Source organism: Dermochelys coriacea, chromosome 9, assembly GCF_009764565.3.
Source record: "Dermochelys coriacea isolate rDerCor1 chromosome 9, rDerCor1.pri.v4, whole genome shotgun sequence".
Taxonomy (NCBI): Eukaryota; Metazoa; Chordata; order Testudines; family Dermochelyidae; genus Dermochelys; species Dermochelys coriacea.
This window is the reverse complement of record NC_050076.1, coordinates 5418603-5440009: the sequence shown is the minus strand read 5'-3', so window position 1 is coordinate 5440009 and position 21407 is coordinate 5418603. Positions and strand designations below refer to the sequence as shown.

The 21407-nt window shown below is 52.4% G+C and overlaps 1 protein-coding gene across 3 annotated transcripts in view; it reads right to left on the bottom strand.

Annotated features, from left to right (window-relative positions):
- Positions 1–21407, bottom strand: part of MASP1 (MBL associated serine protease 1) — a 66492-nt gene that overhangs the window by 22032 nt on the left and 23053 nt on the right. For 2 of the 3 annotated variants that reach the window (XM_038416916.2, XM_038416917.2), the window contains exons 4-10: positions 20270–20401; positions 19579–19775; positions 18708–18855; positions 16949–17067; positions 15812–15890; positions 5645–5782; positions 2331–2405 (exon numbers count right to left, since the gene is read on the bottom strand). In XM_038416916.2, the coding sequence (XP_038272844.1) occupies positions 2331–2405; positions 5645–5782; positions 15812–15890; positions 16949–17067; positions 18708–18855; positions 19579–19775; positions 20270–20401 (888 nt within the window). Of the gene's footprint in view, positions 1–2330; positions 2406–5644; positions 5783–10971; positions 11138–15811; positions 15891–16948; positions 17068–18707; positions 18856–19578; positions 19776–20269; positions 20402–21407 lie in introns of those variants that run through there. The other variant, XM_038416919.2, reaches the window with a different exon arrangement.

The window sequence follows — 21407 nt, the reverse complement described above, 5'->3', positions numbered from 1 at the left end:
ACTGGACTAGATGGGCCACGGGGCTGAACAGGGCTGGCAATTCCCATGTCCTTGGGCGTGGTTAAGAGAGAGTAAATCTGGAGCCACAATATCATTTATTCTCTGGCTTTGGCCCCAACCCTGCAATCAAATCCATGCACCTCTCCAGAGATCTGTCCATGCAGATCCAAGTGCAGGATTGGGGGTCCATAATTGTACTTAAAACACATACACACACACACAGGGTAATCAATCCTCTTCACTCTCCATTGGCCCTGAAACCCTTGAACCTTGGCGGGGGGGGGGGCACATGTTCTGGCTAATTTTATCCTTTTCCATTTAACAATGTAAAAAGAAAATAAGTTTTATGAATGGGGCTGAAATTAACATGGTTGTGTTTGTTTCACCACGAGACTGTGGAGCGTAGCTCAGGGAGAGGAATGGCAATAGGACACGAGGCTCCATTTTCACCTCTAGTCACAGGTCGGACCCTAGCTCAGCTGGTAGTGGACAAAGTGAAGTCACCACCATCTGGCTGCGTTCCAGGATCTGAGGGATCCAAACGTCCCAGACAATGGTGGGTTCCAAATCCAGATGCCGAACCTCGCTTTGCAGCTGGGCTGTCTCTGGATTGAGCGGGTATGGCGTGTTGTTGAAACGTACTACACCTGGACTCTGTTGGTTAGGTGTGATTTGCCAGTGAAGTCCCATGGTATTGTGTCAAGTCCTGCCTGACAAGGGGAGGTTGCAAACACTTCAAAGAGGGGAGTGTGGCTGCAATGGTCACTTTCAGTGAATAACTGTGAGCTTGGCCTTGAAATTCACTGTCCATAAACACTCCTGCCAGCGCATCCTGACCCCACAAAGACTCCTGGGATAAGACCGCTGAAGGAGTGTGGGATTCCTGAACGAGTCCCAGCAAATATTCCCAGAAACCATGTGCTGGGATTTGCCCAGCTCCAGGTCAGATCTAGGTGCATTGTGAGGAGAGGGAAAGGCAGTGGGGGTGTTTCTAAAGGGCAGACAGCTCTGCCCAGCGCTGCATGTGCTGTGAGCAGAGGGGAACATTTGTCTTTTTCATGTCCGCTGAGAGGTATCATTGCTGGCCTGCGGGGTCCCAGGAGATAGCAGCATGCACCATAGGGGGGGCATGTAAGGCAGGGCACGTTTGGCTGGAGTGTAACTGCAGCAACTGTATGCTTGCTAGAGACGAGTGAGCAGTGTGTGCAGATCAGAGGGAGGGCAGGAGTCAGGGTTCTCTCTTTTTGAAAGACAAAGCCGGCCAGTGAGCTGGAGAAGGAGTGAAGGTGGGAGAGGAACAGATACAGGCCTTTCCTCACCCATGACCCAGCTGAGGTTTTGCTTTCTCTCTCTCTGGCTCAGACTCTAGGCTCCAATTGTTCCTAAAATACTGCAGCCTAGGTGCGCATACACAGAGAGAACCTGCATTAACAGCCACTGGCGCAAGGCAATCGGTCACCTAAGCCACAGTCTGAGGTGGTCTGACTACAGGCACGGTACCTAGGAGCCACTGAGCCTAATTCCCTCTTCTGACAATGCCTCTCCCTGCCCCCTGGGGCCGGTCCCTTACCCGCTCAACCTCAGTGTCTCCAGATGTAAAGTGGGGCTAGTTCTCACCCAGGGGCCTAGTGGGGACCAATCAGTAAATGTCTGTGGAGCACTGTGTGCTGTCGGAGTAGACCTCAGTGGGCACAGTATAGCACCCCCCCCCCCAGAGGGGACGCTGTTGGGCCATTATTTAAAGATCCGCCCTGCTGGGTTTCTGATTTTTGCTGGGCTCTTGCGTGGCCGCTTGAGGCAGGTTCTAGGGTGCCGCACATCCTGGGCCACCAGTGCAATTGCGCTGACACCTCCAGTGACCTCCAGAGCAGGATTTGGCCACCTGGCATTAGAGGTGGCCCTGAAGCAGCCCGCTGGAGCTCAACTCCTGTGGACTTTGGAGTGTTCAGAATCCAGCCCCATCTCGGTGACACACGGCTATTGTTCATTGCTCTGCCCTTTATAGCCACAAGACCCCTCATCCCCTGTGTATAGCGCTGCGGATACTCCCTGTCCCTGCCTGCTGCTGAGGTGTTCCTAAGGTGACGTACCTGTGGATCACAGCCTGGGGCACCACTGCATAGTGAAGGCATTGGGCTGCCCCAGCCATGGAGTGAAGTCAGTGGATCTGTGCTGAACAGACTCCAACCTTCCCCAACCTGTACCAATCGCGTCATGCTCTGTTGCCCCTTGGAGAGCGAATGCTGGATTGGCTGACTCGTGGCATACGCAACGCTGCTACGAGACGGCAGCTCGTTTGGTGGTGCATCATGCCAGAGCTCTCTAGGTACCTGGTCGACAAGACGGCAGCTTGGTCCCCAGCTCCTCGCTCTTCCACACCCCCTTAGCATCACAGATATACGTGCCTGGAAGAGAGCAAAACGTTAACTGGGAGCATAGACGCACACCTGCATGACCAGCTGCCTGTTGCTTATCTGAATGCAGGGTTTGCACATGCTGCCGGTGCATGTGCCATTGGCTGCGGCTATGGGTTAGCCACGCATGTTGACATACAGCCTATGGGGTGTTGCCATAAATATATACTAGGGGCCATAGTCTATGCTGGGCTTGTGGAGGTGCCCTGAAGGTGGAATTTGGCTGCCTTGGAGCAGGGTACCTGAAGCAGAGCAGAGCTAGGGGGCAAGAGGAGCTGGGGAGCTCCAGCCTGGCAACTCCCCAGGCTGAGGCCTTGTTAAAGGCCTAAGGAGGTACTGGGGCTGCAGAGATACAGCCTGGGGATAGGCAGAGGCAGCTGGTCCAACCCCCTTGCCCATGATGAGTGACCATTACAGACTGCAGTCTGCCCTAGAGAAAGGGGGCTAGATGATGACTGGCAGTAGCCACCGAGGCAAGGTGGGCCTAGGGGGAGGGGGTTCCCCTGGGAGGGGAGACCCAGAGTGTGGGGGTGCTGATGTGGGCAGAACCCCATAGTAAGGGGCACCGGGGTCTGGGAGGGACATGGGGTGGGGTGTCTGAGGTATGAGAGACACCAGCCAGCAGGAGGTGCTCTGAGTGCTGGAATTGAGCTAATTCCCGGACAACCGGCAGGAGGTGCCATGGCGTTGAGTGCTCGATCTGCTACAGACCTGTTGTCGCTGCAGACCACTCCCCGTGAGGGGGGAGAGTAGCCGAGATGATACCTGACTATCAATGGAAGCAGAGCTCTGTCCGCTGTACAGTAAGGCTATTTCTACACTGCAATCAAAGACCCAAGGCGGAAGCTGCGGCCAGCCCGGGGCAGCTGACTCTGGCTGGGGCGGTGGGGCTATCAAATTGCAGTGTAGATGTTCAGGCTCTGGCTGCAGTCCGGGCTCTGGGTCCCTCCCTTGTGGGGCCTCAGAGCCCAGGAGGCACATGTAAGCAGGGATCCATGGGTTCCTCTCTAAGGAAGCTGCTGAGGAGTGGGGCTGTGTAGGAAGAGGTGCCAGAGTGAAGCTGGAGGGAGACCGGGGCCTGCCAGGGCAGGGAGTGGCTGCTGGGAGTGAGCAGACTCCAGGCAGGGAAGGCCTGGGAGCTCGCAGTGGGACGCTCAGCCTTCACAGGGATTTGAGAACTCTATTTGGGGAATTATTTTGTTAGTGTGAGAAATCCAGGCTCAAGGAGGGGTTTGGCTGAGCTAGCGATGCGTTTGTTTGTGGAGTTCTTAAAGGGCCCTGACGAAGGGAAACAGAGGCAGAACGCCGCAGGTCCATCTCTGGCCATGAGGGGGAGCTCAGGAAGCAACCAAGCCTGTGACAATTTTATTGTCTCTAGGTGATTCCAGGGGCCTGACCTGGAGGGGTGCTAGGCTCCCCCAGCTCCCATTGACTTCATCTGGAGCATTGGCCGCTCGGATCTTCTGTAGATCAGGCCCTGTATCAAATCCATAGGACCAGGAGAGCAGCTAGTCTGACCCTCCTGCATATCACAGGCCATTACATTCCCCCCAGATCTCCTGACACTGAGTTAGTGAGCCCACTAACTTTAGTTAGGCTAAAGCGTTTCAATCCACTGTTGTGAGGAAAAGAATGGTTCTTCAAACTGCCATCCCGGCAAGCACCCCCGCAGATGCGTGCGCCAGGCTGGGGTCAGCCTGGCCTGAGTCACCAATGAGGGCTGGTTCACACACTGCTGCAGCCCTGATTTAACTGAGTCAGTTCAGAAATCCTTTTAGTTCAATCGATGCGATCCTCTTACACGCACACTCTGGGTTTGGCAGCCCAGTGCTTTATACTGATTGGCCTCAATGGACGGACGTTAAATCACTAGGAGTCTCTCTGCATTTGAAATACACCAGGGTTCTGCACCGGTTTAGTGAAATTGGGGCAACTTTTGCACACAGACAAGCCTCGTGTTGCCCTCTGCTACACCCTGGCAGCCTTGCTGCCTTCTCACTCCACTCTGGGATACAGATGTGTGACTCCGTTTTCCACTGAGGGCACCATTGGGCTGTGCGATTGCAATTTAGTGAACACTTGTGTCAAGTAAAATCCAGCTCCTGGAGCTGCACTGGCCCTGTAGGGCTAACAAGAGTGAACAGGCGTAAAGCTATATTTCTGACTGAGCCACACCCAGGGACAGGGCTGCCGAGTAACAAGGGGGCACTTTGCAGAGAACAACTGCACTTTAACTGCCTGCTCTGTCTTTAGCAACAAGATCAAATCTCAATAGCTCTTTCTTCCCCTGATTCTGCAGCGCGCCATGGCAATTTTGACCCTGCCATGACAGAGAGTCAATCTATGTAATATATCAGAGGGGTAGCTGTGTTCGTCTGTATCCACAAAAACAACGAGGAGTCCGGTGGCACCTTAAAGACTAACAGATTTATTTGGGCATAAGCTTTTGTGGGTAAAAAAAAATCCACTTCTTCAGATGCATGGAATGAACATTACAGATACAGGCATAACTATATACTGGCACATGAAGAAAGGGGAGTCACCTTATAAGTGGAGAACCAGTGCTGACAAGGCCAATTCAGTCAGGGTGGATGTGGTCCACTCCCAATAACTGATGAGGAAGTGTCAAGACCAAGAGAGGGAAAATTGCTTTTGTAGTGAGCCAGCCTCTCCCAGTCCCTATTCAAGCCCAGATTAATGGTGTCAAGTTTGCAAATGAATTGTAGCTCTGCAGTTTCTCTTTGAAGTCTGTTTTTGAAGGTTTTTTTTGTTGAGGATGGCTACTTTTAAATCTGTTATTGAATGTCCAGGGAGGTTTTCCCTGCAATTTTCCCTCTCTTGGTCTTGACACCTCCTCATCAATTATTGGGAGTGGACCACATCCACCCTGACTGAATTGGCTTTGTCAGCACTGGTTCTCCACTTGTAAGGTAACTCCCTTCTCCATGTGTCAGTATATTTATGCCTGTATCTGTAATGTTCATTCCATGCATCTGAAGAAGTGGATTTTTTTTACCCACAAAAGCTTATGACCAATATATGTAATAGAGACACTTAGATACCCACTAGATTATTATTTGCACAATCTCTGCAGATACATGCTTATTATTAACACTAGCCTACTGCACATCGACTAGCCCAGCAATGAGCATGCCGCACGCTCTCCCTGTTCAGAGCCCCACCCCCACTTGCGTGGCCACAGCCCTTTCCCCAGTGGCGGATGGCCTCACCAGTGATATTTGGGGCCATCTGATAGTAGGGTCGCTGGCAGGAGTACCGGATCCCTGACCGGTACGTGGTGAGATTGTTCCTTGTGGCGAAGGTGACGGACCCGTGTTCCAGCTCCACTGGCGCTTTGCAGTCGGCAACTAAAAGTCCACGAGGAAAGGAGATTTTAGTAGCATATGTACATATCCCACCTTAGCAGGCTCTGTCCGCTGCCTCTGTCGGGTATTACTGCAGGGCTGGGGGAGTTTGAAAGGGGTTTGTATATCAGCTGGCCTGCCAGTTCTCCCAGAGCTAGGCCGGCAGCAGGTGGGGATGTGTGCGCGTGAGATGGTTTTACCCCTTCAGGCACTGAGGAGAAGTATATCTGTCTTTAGTTCCTTGTCTTTCCCTTTCCTTCCAGCAGGCCCTCTCAGCCCTTTCCCATTGGAATCGCTCCTTCTTCCCCATTGAAGTCCTGGCCCTGTCAAAGTCAATGGGAGTTTTGGCATTGATTTCAACAGGCCGTGATTTCACGCTTTAGCCTCACCGTGCAATGCCTTGCAATATGCCCCAAACCAACCCTTCCCTTTGTGAGTTTGCCTACGCCATCCCTATGCAGGACAATGGTTTCCTGTGATAAACCGTAACTCCGGTCAGTCTGTGAGCAGAGATGACTCTATCTTACCAAATCCAGTCCAGGTCACTGATGCAATGAACCAGCCAGTGTGTATGTTCACCCTTGTGTTGCACTGAATGGAACCAGGATTGCTCAGCTGTGTGTCATAGGCATTATACTGCTAATAGCTAAGGGAAATTCTCTTTTGGCTCCAGTGGTAGGGCCTGGCCTTTGGGATGAGGAGAATGTGAGCTCTAGCCTTGCTATTGCTGTGAAAGTCTGAGCCATTGTGGTGTGTATTGTAGTATTAACCAAAATCACTAGGCAGCTATGGATTTGTTACCATAAAATCCCTCGATATTATTGGTTAGGGAATGAATGCTGCACAGGTGAGTAGGTGCTATCAGGTCAGATACGCGTGTCAAAGCGGTTCCGATGGCTTCACGGGAACGCTGGGAACGGAGTGTGAAGGGCTCATGCTATTGCTGGACTGAGTACTGCATGTGGAACCCGGACCCTGGGCTGGAGTTGGGGTCTCAAAAGATTTGACCAGCTTTTAGACACTCAGTTATTACACTTTGCCTTGCTTCCTGGTGAGTGTTCATTCCCATCAGAGCCTGGAAAAGGCAGGCATTGGTGTAATCATGACCAGCCTGGCCCAGACGAGGGGGGATCCCATGATAAACACGTCAGTAGCTTTGTCTGGCTACACAGTTGCTGGTAGACAAATACCTAGAATTGTCAGGCAACAAATTAATCACTAGAAGGCGCAATGCAGCCCCAGGAACGTTTCAGCCGGCACAAGAGCAAACTAATGATATAAACACAAGGGCGAGGTGTTCAAAGGGCAGGCCCTGCTTATACTAACCCCTACAACTGCCTTTTTCATAGGACAGACGGCCTATGAAAAAGGCCACTTGATCTTTAAAGATCCTATGGCAACTTGGTGCAGTACACAGGGTGTGCTGTGAATTCAGATCCTCTCAATGGGCTATTTATTATTTCAGCAGCACCTACTGCCACCTTAGCCTGCACTGTGCTTGGCACTGTACAAGCACAGGGTGAGAGACGCTGCCTGCCCCGATGAGCTTACACTCTGAATAGAAGAAGGACAGACACGGAGGGAGGTGAAGAGAGACAGGAAACACCTGGTACAAAGTCATTCAGTAAGTCAGGTCAGAGACAGGAAGAGAACCCACGTGTCCTGGATCCCAGCCCAGTGCTCTGTCCATTGACTCACATGCTGCTTAGATTGATGCTTTTGCTTAAACGTGGGCTTTTGTTGTTCCCCATCCCTCACTTTGTCTAGAGCTCAGCCCTGCAAACACTACCGGAAACCAACAGAACTACTCCCCTAGCAAGCACCACGCCAGCTAGGAAGTGTTTGAAGGATCAGAGACTTAGGTTTTGTCTCCACTGCAACCATTAGCACCGGTTACCACACTGAAGTTATGAGCTAGCTTAAAGAAAAGGAGTACTTGTGGCACCTTAGAGACTAACAAATTTATTAGAGCATAAGCTTTCGTGAGCTACAGCTCACTTCATCGGATGCATTTGGTGGAAAAAACAGAGGAGAGATTTATATACACACACACAGAGAACATGAAACAATGGGTTTATCATACACACTGTAAGGAGAGTGATCACTTAAGATAAGCCATCACCAGCAGGGGGGGGGGGGGGAAGGAGGAAAACCTTTCATGGTGACAAGCAAGGTAGGCTAATTCCAACAGTTAACAAGAATATCAGAGGAACAGTGGGGGGTGGGGTGGGAGGGAGAAATACCATGGGGAAATAGTTTTACTTTGTGTAATGACTCATCCATTCCCAGTCTCTATTCAAGCCTAAGTTAATTGTATCCAGTTTGCAAATTAATTCCAATTCAGCAGTCTCTCGTTGGAGTCTGTTTTTGAAGCTTTTTTGTTGAAGTATAGCCACTCTTAGGTCTAGCTTAGTGTGAGTGAGTGCGGCCATGCAGCAAAATAACACTGGAGCGACACAGCTTTATTGGGTCAGCCGCTGATGAGTTGTGTTAACACCGGCTGTAGTCCCATGCCTACTGCATTATTAGATGGGGCAGCAGTAGGATTTGAGCTTCCACCACCCCTGAAATGTGTCAGCTAGCTCTGGTTTAAAGCCTCACTGAACTTAAACTAGAGATTTGTGTGTGTGGATGGAGTCAGGTCGGCAACACTCAAGTTATACTTTGAGCTAACACGCCAGTTAAGACAAGCCCTGCAAATTCTTCTACAAATTGAGAAGACTGCCCATTCTTCTGGACAAGGACGTCATATTTGTCTCTGAGCTACACAGCGCATTGTTGGCACAGTCTTTACAGCAGCAGCTGGTGTTGGTGAACAAAAAATCAAGTCTAGTGCTGGCAGGCACCAGAGAGACAGCCCTGGAGACTGGACAGGTCCAGCATGGGCAACAACAGGGCTGACTTCCCCCTGTTACCCCACCAGTGTCCTTGGACCCTGTCCCGAAGGGACCATCTTAAGTTTATACTCCCATGGCCCATCCAAACTTTGGCCTCTTTGCTGAGATTGGAGGCACGGGGGCTGGTCAGTGCCTGCCACGGTGACTCTGCGTTGTGTGGTACCTTGTCCCACTCAGACCTGGACTGTGAGTCCTCCCCACCACTTGCCCTCCTTTCACCTCTCCCGCCCCACTCCAGATCCTTGTTTTCTCTCTGCAATGCTCCGACCTGGGGAGAAGACACACCGTGCTTAGGGATGTGGGTTAGCCACTGACTGCAAACAGCCCACCTATAGCTGATCTCCGCCTGTAATTCCTTCCATCCAGACCAGGCTGCACCACCGGCTGCTGGAGCTAGTGCACTGGGTGGGTTTGTACTGAGGCAGCTAGTTGTAGGCATGGCCAGTGCTACCCCCGGCTACACGGCTCTTTTTAAGCGCACTAGCTGGAGCAGAGCTAGCGAGGGCCATCTCCGTGTGCTGGGGAGCACCCTCCCAGCTGCAGTGCAGACCTACGCTGAGGAGCAGATGATGTCATGCTCTGGGAGACCTCAGGGCCATCCTGCATGTGTCCCCTGCCCTCCAGGGCTTTGTGAACGGATTCAGTCCAAGCTGCTCAGAGAATGAACCACAAACCCGTGTCCGTTTGCATTTAAGCTACTAAGAGATTCACGCTGCTGAGACTGGAGGGAGGAGCCCCACTCTCTGGTGCCTTGCCTGGGTCTGGATGGGACACAGGACTGTGTCCCCTAGTGACGGAGGTCCCTCCTCGGGCCCATTTTCTGACACTGGCCCCTGGCCCCGCTCTCAGCTGGGCCTGGTGCTGCAGCCACTCCCTGCTCTTGGATCCCCAGCGTTCACTCGTCCTGGGTACCAGCATCTCCACGCTGCTAGATCCTCTCTTCCTGTTCTTCTGGGTCAGCTCTTCCCTCTCTGTCTCCACAGCCTCACGCTCAGTATCTCCCTCTCGGCTGCTAGCCCCACTCCCCTCTCCACTGCCCGGCCCCTCTCTGCCTCGTGCCGGCCCTTCTCTTCGCCCACGTTTTATTTCAGGGCCCTGCTGCACTGTGCTCGACACCTCCAGTCCCCATTTGCAGCTGCCCACCCCCTGCCAGGCCTGGCCTTCTCCTCGCCAGCCCCTCTCTTTCTTTTCCCCTCTCTGCGTCAGCTGTGAGCTCCTCCCCTCTGCTGCTTTTTGGGTGCTGCTGACTCACAGACTCTTTCGGCATCCAGCCCTGGGAGCCCCCACTCTGATCTCTCTCCTTCTGCAAGGTCTGGCTCCTGCCCGAGCCCGGCTCTCTATGGGCCTGAGCCAAGATTTCCAGCAACTTCAAGGGACTTTGGCTGGCTCTGTGTACGTGGTCCCATAGCTCTCAAGAGCCCATCTTCATCCACTCTCCCCACTCACTCCCACCGCGGCCCATCATTTCCCCTGCCCATGCACTGTCACGACCACCTAGCTCTTCCCCCGCTTCTCTGCTCCTTTCCCTGGCTTGCTCTGTTTTCTTTCCCCTTTCTGTCCCCAAGAGCATGATAGCAGCCCTTGCCACAATTCCTTCCAGCTGGTGCTCTCTGGCCCTGGAGGTCTCTGCTAGATCTGGGATGGGTGGAAAGGAGACGGAACCCTCAATATGGAGCCATGAGGCATCCAGTCATGTCAGGGCTTTGGGCAGGCAAAAGCAGGTTGAAGAGACTTGTGATCACAGACTGCTTCCTTGTGGATTTATCTTGAAAGCACCTTTTAGTCCCAAAGAGCTGGGGGTGGGGGGTTGAAATGCACTGGAACATGCTGGCCTAGCCTGGCTTTTTTTGCCCCATGTTATTTAGCTAGAGGGAAGAACGTTTCTTTTTCATTACACTGGAACAGATCCCCAGATTTACCCAGAGAGACCAGGCAGCAAAGAGTTAAATTAAACCAAACAAACCAAACAAGCACAGACGAAGCCGCCAGCCTGTGCAGAACGACTTTCATTGTGGTGGGGCGCAGGGCTGGGATGGAGTGGGAGGAGAGGCCGTGTCCATGAAGAGCACCAGGATGCGAGCTCCCTGGCCTGTGTTATGTCTCTCAGCAGCCTACAGGGTTATTTGTTTTTCCGGCAGGGTCCTGAGCATTTGAATTCGTTTCAGTTTTGTTTTTCTTTCCCTGTCTGGAGACCCAGTGGGAGTTAAGCGTGTGCCTGGCAGAAAGGGGTTAACAGAGCACGGGCCCCATACATACAGCAGTGATGGATTCCATTGTGTCCCATACAGATCAGGAAGGGTGATGGGGGTGGGGATGCCCCGCTGGAGCCCTAATGACTCCCCTGACACGTCTAAGAGACACTGGCCACTCTAACGGGTGTGGCTTGATGGCACCCAGGCTCATGCTGTCGCTTGGTCCAACTCGGCTCCTCTCTCTGGCCTGGGGTCGGTTGTTTCTGCAGCTGCGCGGAAAGCAGAGGAGAAAGGGGGAAAGAGGAAAGCAGAGAGAGAGAAAGCAGAATCAGTGGCCGAGCAGAGAAAGTTCATGCAGGAAACACAGCCCAATAACACCAGAAATAGTTAATGATACACGGGAGCAATTCAGCAAGCGTGAAAGGCAGCTTGAGTTATACACACTGACCGTGCTGTGCACAGAGATCCATCTCTATTAAAAATCTATAGGCAGTGTAGTGCAATGGAGCCCGCTCAAAGGGAAACCTGCCTTAGCGGAGTAAATGTCCTCTGTTGCGTCAGTGGCTTTCTCATTCCACGTGTCCTCCTTGGCCTTACTGTGCTCAGTTCCCCAGTGGGATGCAGCCCGCGCCAGCCCAGTTCCAATGAAACTTTCCTCACTGGGCCCAAGTCAGCTCCCCCATCAATGTTTATTAGTGCTCGTTCCAAAACACATGTATTTACCGCCAAATGTTTTGGGGGGAAAAATTTCATTTTTGTGCAACTTTTTCATCGATTATTTCTTTGGAGGGATTTTAATTGACAACAGCCCCTCCCCCCATTTTTTGACAGCCCAAACTGTCAGTTGGGGGGCGGGGGAGGGTTCAATTTTTCAATGACTCCTCAACAAGATTTGGATGACAATTTCTCTTTGGTCCAAAAGCTGGTGGGGAAAAAAGTCCAACCAGTTCTAGTTTTTATTCAGTCTCTGCACAATCAGAGCTCCAAATGAAATCTGTGGAAGACTGGTATAGTATGAGGGAATTGGAACCTCAAGGTTTGATTGAATTAGGAGGATTCCTCTGTATTTTACAGTAATAATTATGCCACATGCTTCAAAGGCAATATTGTAAGATATGATCATATTTAGCAATTCTAGCCGCATCACGCTTCCCATCCTCAGCGAGATTTGCAAACCAAAATGTACCCTTACAAAGACCACTGTGCAGTGGGTTTTGTAGGTGCCTATAGTATTATTATTTTCAAATAAAGATTCCTCCCGCAATGATATTTGCAAGGGGAGGTTGTGGATCAGGAAAACTCCAGCCAGCAACACTGCTGGGTCCTCATAGCTGTCCCCCGTTCCCAGGTGTCACCGATACAAGAGAGGAATGAGATCCAAAATGTGCATCTTAGCTCAGAGCAACTGCATGGATTAGCAGAGAGTGGAATCATAGGAGCCTACCCTGGATATACATTTGGTGTGTGGAGAGAGAGTAGATGGTGTGTGGAGAGAGAGTAGATGGGGGACAGGCAATGTTTCCTCACAGCTACAGAAGGGTCCAAGCCAGAGGATTTGGATCCATTATTCCACATGGGTGTTTGGATTTATCAGCTGAATGGGTCCCAAGACTCCAAAGATTGAATCGGGATCCAGGTCCAAGGTCCACCAAATTTCAAAGGCTGGTAGTGAGCTTCCTGGGCTTGTATGGGATCAGAGGTGGAAATCATAGAATCCTAGACTATCTGGGTTGGAAAGAACCTCAGGAGGTCATCTAGTCCAACCCCCTGCTCAAAGCAGGACCAACCCCAACTAAATCATCCCAGCACGCCCAGCCTAGCCACAGGCTGGATGTACTGAAAACCTTAGGACAGAGTCCATGTCCACGAGATTGCAACTGTGATTTTGAAGCAAAAAAGCTCAGGTCAACCTTCAAAATGCAGGGGCCTTCTTTGAGCTGCACTACTTCCCAGAGCCTTCTGAAGCTCCTCCATCCATAACCAACAAAACCTAACTCAGTCCTCTGGTCAGCCACCAGAGTGTTTCTTCACACAACACACTGTCAACCTGTGGAACTCTTTGCCAGAGGATGTTTTGAAGGCCAAGACTATAACAGGGTTCAAAAAAGAACCAAATAAATTCATGGATGATACGTCCATCAATGGCTATTAGCCAGGGTGGGCAGGGATGGTATCCCTAGCCTCTGTTTGTCAGAAGCTGGGAATGAGCAACAGGGGATGGATCACTTGATGATTACCTGTTCTGTTCATTGCCCATGGGGCACCTGGCACTGGCCACTATCGGAAGACAGGATACTGGGCTAGATGGACCTTTGGTCTGACCCAGAGTGGTCATTCTTATGTTCTCTCCTCAAGTGTGTGCTTGGTTGGTAGATGGTGATAGGGGCTAAGGGTCAAGGTTCAAAGAGTCCCACAGGGTTTTCAGGCCAGGCTGCCGTTGCTCTCAGTGTGAGTAGAACATTGTGCAATGGCAGGAAACGTAACCCCTTATCTTCTTTTACAGGACTCTTCGAGACTTCCTGGGTGGTCATTGCCAAGTGAGGGAGACCGGCTGACATTCCCCACCCTTCCCTCTGCTCTCTTCTGCTCTGAAATAGGTGGCAGCAAGTTCAATGCTTCAGAACATATAGGAAACTGTCAGTGTTTGAGGACTGGTACTTTGTTTTCGTAGAGGAGTTAAACTGGACGGTTCTGAATGTACTGCCCTGGAGGCTGAAGTCCTCCCTTTGTCACAGATCAACTCCAGCTTGGTGCGTGTTTCCCCCACACTGCTCCATGTGCCTCCACGCTGACCAGGCCGGGCCAGTGTGACGGAGGGTGGAAACCCTGCACCGGACTGGAAGGGATGGTGGAGTGGTTATGGGCTCACCCTGCCCTGCCCCGCCATACTTGCATGGCCTGTCAGGAGAGGTGTGAGAGCTCAGCAGGAGGCTACTCTGGGGCGAGGACAGATCTCAAGTCTCCAGCTCCCAGGGAGAGGCCTGATGGAAGGCAGGGGCTGCTCCCATGACCACAGACTGTCCAGGCCCGAGAGGAGAGCCAGGCTATAAACAATCACCTCAAGAACCTTTTCTGGTGGCTGAGCAGAGGACATTGAGATGGACTGTGGCTAGCCCAAGACTGCCTGAAGGAAGAGAGGCTGGGGGCTCGTCTGGGACTCGTTTGTTTTATTTTTTCTCTCTGCCTGTAACCTCGATGGGGGTGAACTCCAGAGGTGCTTAGCTGGAGGGCTGGGTTTCCATCTTTGGGCCGGTGATGTTAACATCCACGACCTGCACGATGAGAGCCCAAATGAGGACGTGACCCTGGTGCACCCCAAAGGGGAGCTGCAGAGGGACCAGGCCCCTGACAGACCACCTAGAGGGGACAGAGGGGAGTTCACTCTCCACGCTGACACTGCCAACATTAGGGTGCTAGCTACTGCCAACTGGGGTGGTGTTTTTCTTAATGCACACACTTCTCTGCTAGGAACTGGGTGGACCAGTGGTGTGCCCTCTGCATGTGGAACACATGCCCCAGGACTGGCTGTGCACTTCTGTCTGGTCCCTGAGTGTGCACAGAGGATGCTATTTCCTAGAAGAAAATGGTGTTCTCCACACAGCCTGATCTTGCATGTGCTGAAGGTGCAAGGTTGTGCTGCATGGAGGACGCCATTTTGCATGCAAGTGTAGAACTGCGCGCCTGTCTAAATGTGTCACTGCATGCCACTGGGGTGGACTCTGCCAGTTCATTTAACACTGGCCACTGTCAGATGATAATGCCTTTCGGTTACTTCTGACCTGGGCTGGATCAGAACCGATGACCTTGAAGTCAAAGGCTCCTTACCTTGGCATTAGTTTTTTAATCTGGAGCATTTCACTCAGCTGATCATTCGGAGGCACATTACCGTTCCTTTCTAGCTTCATCTGCAGCACAAGAGTGAGCCTGGACTGCCTGCCTGGTACCACCCAGCGTTCTAAAACCCTGGGATGCAGCGATTCCTGTTCTGTAAGATCCAACTGTGGATGGCATGAGAGCAGGGACATTTGGGTTTAAGCAATCTATACATTCCTGACATGGAAACCAGTAAGCTAATTCAAAAGGCAGACATTAGTGATGAGAGCCATAGCTGTGCATGCTGGAGAAAAGAAGTCAGTGGTTTGCAGGAAAAAATTGATTGTGATGAAGGTGTAAATAGTGCATTTCATTCGCTTGATTTCAGAGACAGGGGGACTGGGTCAGAAGACAGAGAAGCCCTGGATTTGGACACCCCAAAACTGGCAAGAAATTCAGATCCATATTCAGATTTTACAAACGGCACTTATGTCTATAATGGGCAGAGTTACCACATCCATCCGCCCAGCTCCAGACATCCCCCAGACTTGGACAAGTCCAGATTCACACCAGAACTCGGCAGCTGGCTCCCCGCAGCCGTGAGTTGACATGAAGGAGCGGAACGATCACAACAAAGACTGTCTGGTGAGAGCTCAACCCAGATTTTGTGGATGAAAGAAGTTCTGAGAAGGTCTTAATTGGCACCTGAACCTTTCCATATCCCCCACCCATTGCTAGTAGCTTTTGGGCTTGATCCAGCTCCCAGCAAAGTTAACTGGAGCCTTCCCACAGATGTCAACGGGCATTGGATCAGGCCCTTAATGACTGGCTGAAGATTTTCACAGATGAGCCAGGCTAGGGCTTGCTTGGCCATCTGAGATGTGAGAAGGTCAAACAGCTTGGAAATCCAATTACATTAGTAAGTCACTCAAGGAAAAAAATAAACAGCCAACCTGTGGCATTGAGCACAAACCCTGTTCCATTTAGAAGAAAGAGCCAACCTGTTTTTGCAGAGGTATAATTAATAGCCACCCTGACTGGTGAGGTGCCTCTGAGCGGCAGATTGCACTCTGTGAGCCTGGCATAGTAGTTCCATATAGCGTTCAGTGGTCGGGGTGAGGGTTTCTTACTTTTGCAGATGGGGATCTTGTTGCTCCATGTTCCGTCCTTCAGACACTCGATCTGGAAAGAGTCGCTCTCCACGTTATCCTGGGCAGAAGGGACAAGTGAAAACCATTATCCACGCAGCCAAAGGACCTCCCACTCCCACTGCAAAGACTCATCTTCCCAATGGCCTGACCGGGCCAACTATCCACCGTAAAGAGACGCTGCTCACTGGGCAAGCCAGTAACAAAGAGAGTTTCCTCTTCATTAAGAACCCCTCCGTTTATTGAGTTTGAAAGAAAATTAGAAAACAAATGTGTTTTTTTCCCCCAAATATGACGGCAGTGGGCGCAGTATTAGAACCTAGCCAGAAGGATGGAGCAGCCTATCATAGAGTATTAGTGTACTGGGACATAGGGGTGATGCTAGAGATGGATTTATATAAAGAGAGAGGTCATTTTATGAAGCCCCAGGGATGGGGTAGGTAGAGCCGAGGATGGCTCAGTACTGATTCAGAGGTAAGAGTTCCATCTACTGATTCATCACCATTTCCTTTAGTTACCAGCAGCTCCGTGAAGGTCACCTACCAAAGGACCAGCCCTGCTTGGTTTGGGAGAGTGTAGCAGGAAATCACAGACAGAGCAGCACCCCAGGTGCCTCCGTCTCTTGGGGAGACGCCAAGCTTTGCGTCTGGCTTATTTGCAAGTAGCTAGTTTGCTGGCGTGGGCGAGAGGTTTAGCTGGTGGTTGGGGGACGTGCTGTATTTTCTCTCCTCCCACTTCTTTAGTGGCTAGTTTCTGGCTCTAAGTGTATTGGGCCCTTGTGGATAGTTCTTGCTCTGGGAGAGTTGGACGGGTTTTTGTTGGATTAATTTCTCCAGAGCACGGCTGCAGCCTCCTGGGGCAATGACGCCCATCCTGGGATAGTTTCAGAGCATTTAGGGCTGAAGGGACCATCCGATCATCTAGCCTGACTTCCTGTGCCCGGGTTTTGGCTCATTACCATACAACATTGTAGGCCTCCTTAAATACGAACATGCCTCTGGCTCAAATGCCAGACACGTGGAGTGCCCCTCACTGGTCCCAGGTTTCCTCTGGTGGAGGAGAGGAGAGAATCTGGCCCACCGCCCCGAACGCTCACATCAAAGCCAGTGGCCCTGGTACCTTTAGCACGTTGTAGCCGGGGTTGCAGCTGATGACCACCTGGTCCTTAAAAGTGTACTTGGCTTGCGAGGGCTCGATTTTCCCGTTGATTGGTGGCTGCACCAGTGGGCACGGGTTCCCTTCGAGGGGGGGAGAGGGGAACAAAGAAAGACCATGCTGACCGACTGGTGAGGGTGTGTGAGGGTGGCGCCCCAACCAATGGAGGCTGCTCTGAATTCCAGGACCCACAGCTGTTTATTAGGGTAATAGTTCCCACCAATTCTCACTGGGCCAGACCTGCAGGCAGAGGGGCATGTCACGGGGGGCATGGAGACTGTTGCTTCCTAGGGGGTTGCCTTTGGAATCCCCCCCGAGCTGTCTTGCCTGCTCACTGGCCTGGCTATTTTCGAACACAGCCGTGTATTTTGGATGAAATGAGGACCGATGACTGCACACTCAGCATAAACATCCTGTTCCTCCCAAGGGCCCAATGCCTGGCACCACTGCTGTGAGTGGCAGGTACATCAAGGTGGTTTCCAAGTGGCAAAAATATTTGATGGCGAGGCCGGTCGGCCAGTGAGGTCACCCCTGCAGCTAAGCTGATGCCCAGGGTGAGCTGGCAATCTGTGCTGTGCCGGCAATGTGACTGGCGCATCGGGTACCAAGCTGTGACTGATCCATCCAGCTGGGAGGTCAGGGCAAGCCAATGGGGGAAGCAAGGAACCCAGCTGTGGAGTGGCGTGACACAAGCACTGATTGGGACGGGCTCAGTGACCTCTCCTGGGCAGCACCGTGCAGAGGAGGAGGGATAGGGTGGGGGGTGAAGGCTGGGGAAGAGCTGGTGCTGGAGAAACCTTCCTCATTGCCAAAGCCTGAGTCCCGGAGTGGAGGGAGCAGGGAATTCCCCAGCGGGAGCTGTGCAGCGAGACAGGCTTTGGCGCTGCCCAGCAAACACTCCCTCGCCGCTAGCCTAGCAGAGCTGCTGCCTTTACAACCCCTCGGAGACACACCCAAGGTCAGGTCCCCCAGTGGGCCACCCCGTGCAAGGCTGTGCCCCTGGGTGGGGTGCCAGTAGCAGAGACTGACCCTGGGAACCTCTGGATCCAAAAGCATAAGCCTCTCCTAAGCTCAGACCACTACCCAGCTGTATTAGCCCAGGCTGCCGCTACCTCTTTTTGCGGGCCTGCCACTGCTAGAGGGGGACAGAGCACTGCGTGGAATGTGGACGGGTTACACCTACAGGCCAGCAGGCTCCTGCGTGCCAGTCCAGGCTGCGCTGCCGGGCAGGCTGCACACAGACTCCAAACTGTTACCCAGGCCTGGCTCAATACCACTGTGGCAATGGCACAGAGCAGCATTATTAAGGGAGGGCATGCTGTGAAATTAAAAAGGCAGCCCATTTAGCCTGCAGAGTTAACCTGTGGAACTCGCTGCTGCAGGATGTTAGTGAGGTAAATAAAGAGCTTGGTAAGATTCAAAAAAAGAGGGGGTGATGCTTGTCTGAATAGCAGTAGCATGTGCAGTGACACTGGTTAATGAGGATCATGGGAGATCCCTGTCCCCATGTTTGAGGGCACAGCCACGCTCAGGGAGAAGTTCCCGTCCAAAGAACAGGATTGCTCAGTTAAATTAATTATGCAAGATCTATCCCATCTCTTGCCTGAAGTCTCTGGCCTTGGCCATTGTCAGAGACAGGATTCTAGACCAGGTGGAGCCTTGGTCTGTATGTGCAGGGTCCAGCCCCCCATGCACGGTGAAGGGAAGAAGCCAGAGCAGTTACCGATTGCTGTGTAGGATAACTTCCACCCTTGGTTCTCTCCTGAGCTGTCGCTGTGGAACAGGATCTGAACGCTGTTGCTTTGGGTTTCTAGACGTCCTGGGGATTTTTCCCCACAGAAAGGGCCAAACTGCTTCCAACCGGCTTTAATCTGCCAGAGCAACAAGAGGAGATGGTGCAGAGAGTTAGGATCCACTGGGGGCTCACTATGCACTGAGGCTGGCGTGTGGGTCTCTCTATGCCCAGGGACTGGCGCGTGGGTCTCTCTATGCCTGGGGCTGGCGCGTGGGTCTCTCTACGCCCTGAGGCCTTGCAAATATAAATATGTCTTAGACCCTCTATGAAATGCTTTGGGGGAGGGGGACAAGGAGGGGCACTCTCACTGGTCTCCAATGAATGTTTGCCCAAATCTCAAAGGCTTCGCAAAGTCACACACAGGCTGGGATCGCCATGAGATGCTCAGGACTGAACCAGCCATGGTGCTACATGACAGCTCAGGAATGGGATGCACTGGCAAAGCTGGGGGTGCGAGGAGGGCACCAGTGCTGGACTAGCAGGGGATGCTGCAAATAGGGGGTGAGCTGGGGCTTTGTTCGTACTCAGGGAATGGCACAAGGAAGTTTGCCTGAGTAAAACCTGAGCAAATCTTCAGTGGTGAGCTTTTAGTTTTGCAGGCATGGCTTAAATTCAGCTGGAGCTGTCCGGAGTGGAGCTGCGGTAAATATTCAGCCCTGCTGTAAGCAGGCTGTGCTCCCACTGGCTGTACTCACTAGGGTCTGGGTCGCGGGTGGTCCGATGAGGTAGGAGTTGAGGTAACATAGGGGGAATCACGCCCAGAGATCTCCCAGAGCTGGGGCCAGCCCAGCCAGCTCACCTTGATGTAATCATAGGGGCAGGACACCTCCGGGTGGTCCTCAATGTCAAAGCTGTCTTCGAACTGCAGGCTGATAAGGAAACCTTCCTCCAACTCAATGCGGTACAGGCAGTCAGAGCTCTTGGGATAGGAGCTGGGGAAGTCGGCGCTGGTGATCACCCCACTTCTCTGGGTGAAGAGGTTGCTGCTGCACTCCACTGAAAGGCACACGGGAACCCTGAGCAACTGGCCTCTCTGGGCTAGACCCTGGGTCCCGGAAGGAGCCCCGGGTTAAAATCTGGCTTGCTGCCCCGACAGAGAAACTGATGCTCCTGTGGTCCCAGCGTTGTCTCCTATTCCTAGCCCTGGGCAATCTCCCCTCAGAACACCTCCACCTAACCTAGCTGACAAGGAACCTCTGGACCAGATCCTATTCTCACGCACACCTGCACCCACCAGGAGTGGGGCCACCGATGCCAGTGGAGTTATACTGGTGCCAGCCAGAGGGGAATCGGGTGCAACGCTGCTGAGAGGACAAGTGCTGGATGCAGGGGAGATCCACTGGGATCCGGGGAAGGACATCTCCATCCCCAGGCTGCTCTGCTGTTACAGCCCCCATCGGGCCTAAAGGGCTAAAGATCCAAGTGTGGCAGAGAGCACAGCATGATCTGTCCCAGCTGCCTGATGTGCAGAGCCCGGAGCTGGGCCATACCTTTGCAGGTCCTGTTGTCAGAGTGCAGGATGTAGCCAAATCGGCAGGAGCAGTAGTACCCCCCGATGTAATTGTGGCAGTTGTGGTCGCAGGCCAGCTCCTCATCGCTCTTTTCCAGGCACTCGTCCACATCTGCAGGGGAGCAAGAGTTGAGCAGAGCCTTAGAAAGACAGGCACCAAGACAGGAGCATCCCCCACTCCTCCCGGCACTGCTCCCGAGGGGGCGTTTAGACACAGGCAACAAGGAGGAGCTAGGATGCACTCGGACCAAATGGCGACGAAGTTTCGGTCCATATTTCATGGCTCATCCATAATGGGCTGAAGCAAAAGCCCACATCTGACCATCCCATGATGGGCTAACATGGGGCTGACTGGTGTGAGAAAAGGAGGAGCTGTCCTGCCATGGCAATTGGTACACCTGCCCCACCGCGTAGGGGGTGGGGGGTGTAGAGTTATGATCCTACAGCCTTACACACCCAACCGTCCAGCAGCAAGCGAGTGTTTTGTTTGTAACAGCTCACTGTCTACCAATGGAGTGCCCCCGCAGGGCAGGAATTCGACTGCTGGGACTGGGGCCCTAGGGTTGTGTTTTCATGTGCGTTACAAAGGTCATGCTTAGTCTGTTCCCTCCGTCTCCCAGTGCTCAGATCACTTTTTGTTGCCTTCTAAACACTTAGGGCCAGATTCTGCTCTCAGCTACACTGGCATCATTCTGGAGTAACTGCATGATGTCACCCTGGTGTAAGAATCTCTCAAAGCAGCAATAAATGGTAGATGGAACAGTTTCCCTTAAAAGTCCTCTCCGCCTCACCAAAATGGCAGCTGAGATGCAAGGGTGGATTAAGGGGTCTGAAGCCTGGTCCCCAAAATTGAGGGCTGAGGGCATGATAATCTCACTGGGGATTCCTTAGAGTATGAGAGGGAAAGATGATGCTGGGCCAGTCTTGGGGTATAGGAGCTGGGCTGGTATATCAGCCTGAAGCCCCGATTCCCAGAATCTGGGGGCACTTTGGGGAGTGACAGACACCGACCTGACAATCTGCAGTTACTCTGTAGCAACCTGCCTGGAACTTGGAGGGAGAAGTAGAGGTTGCAGTGGGGGAAGAGTTAGAAAGAGACACCAGCAAGTCAGTCTGTG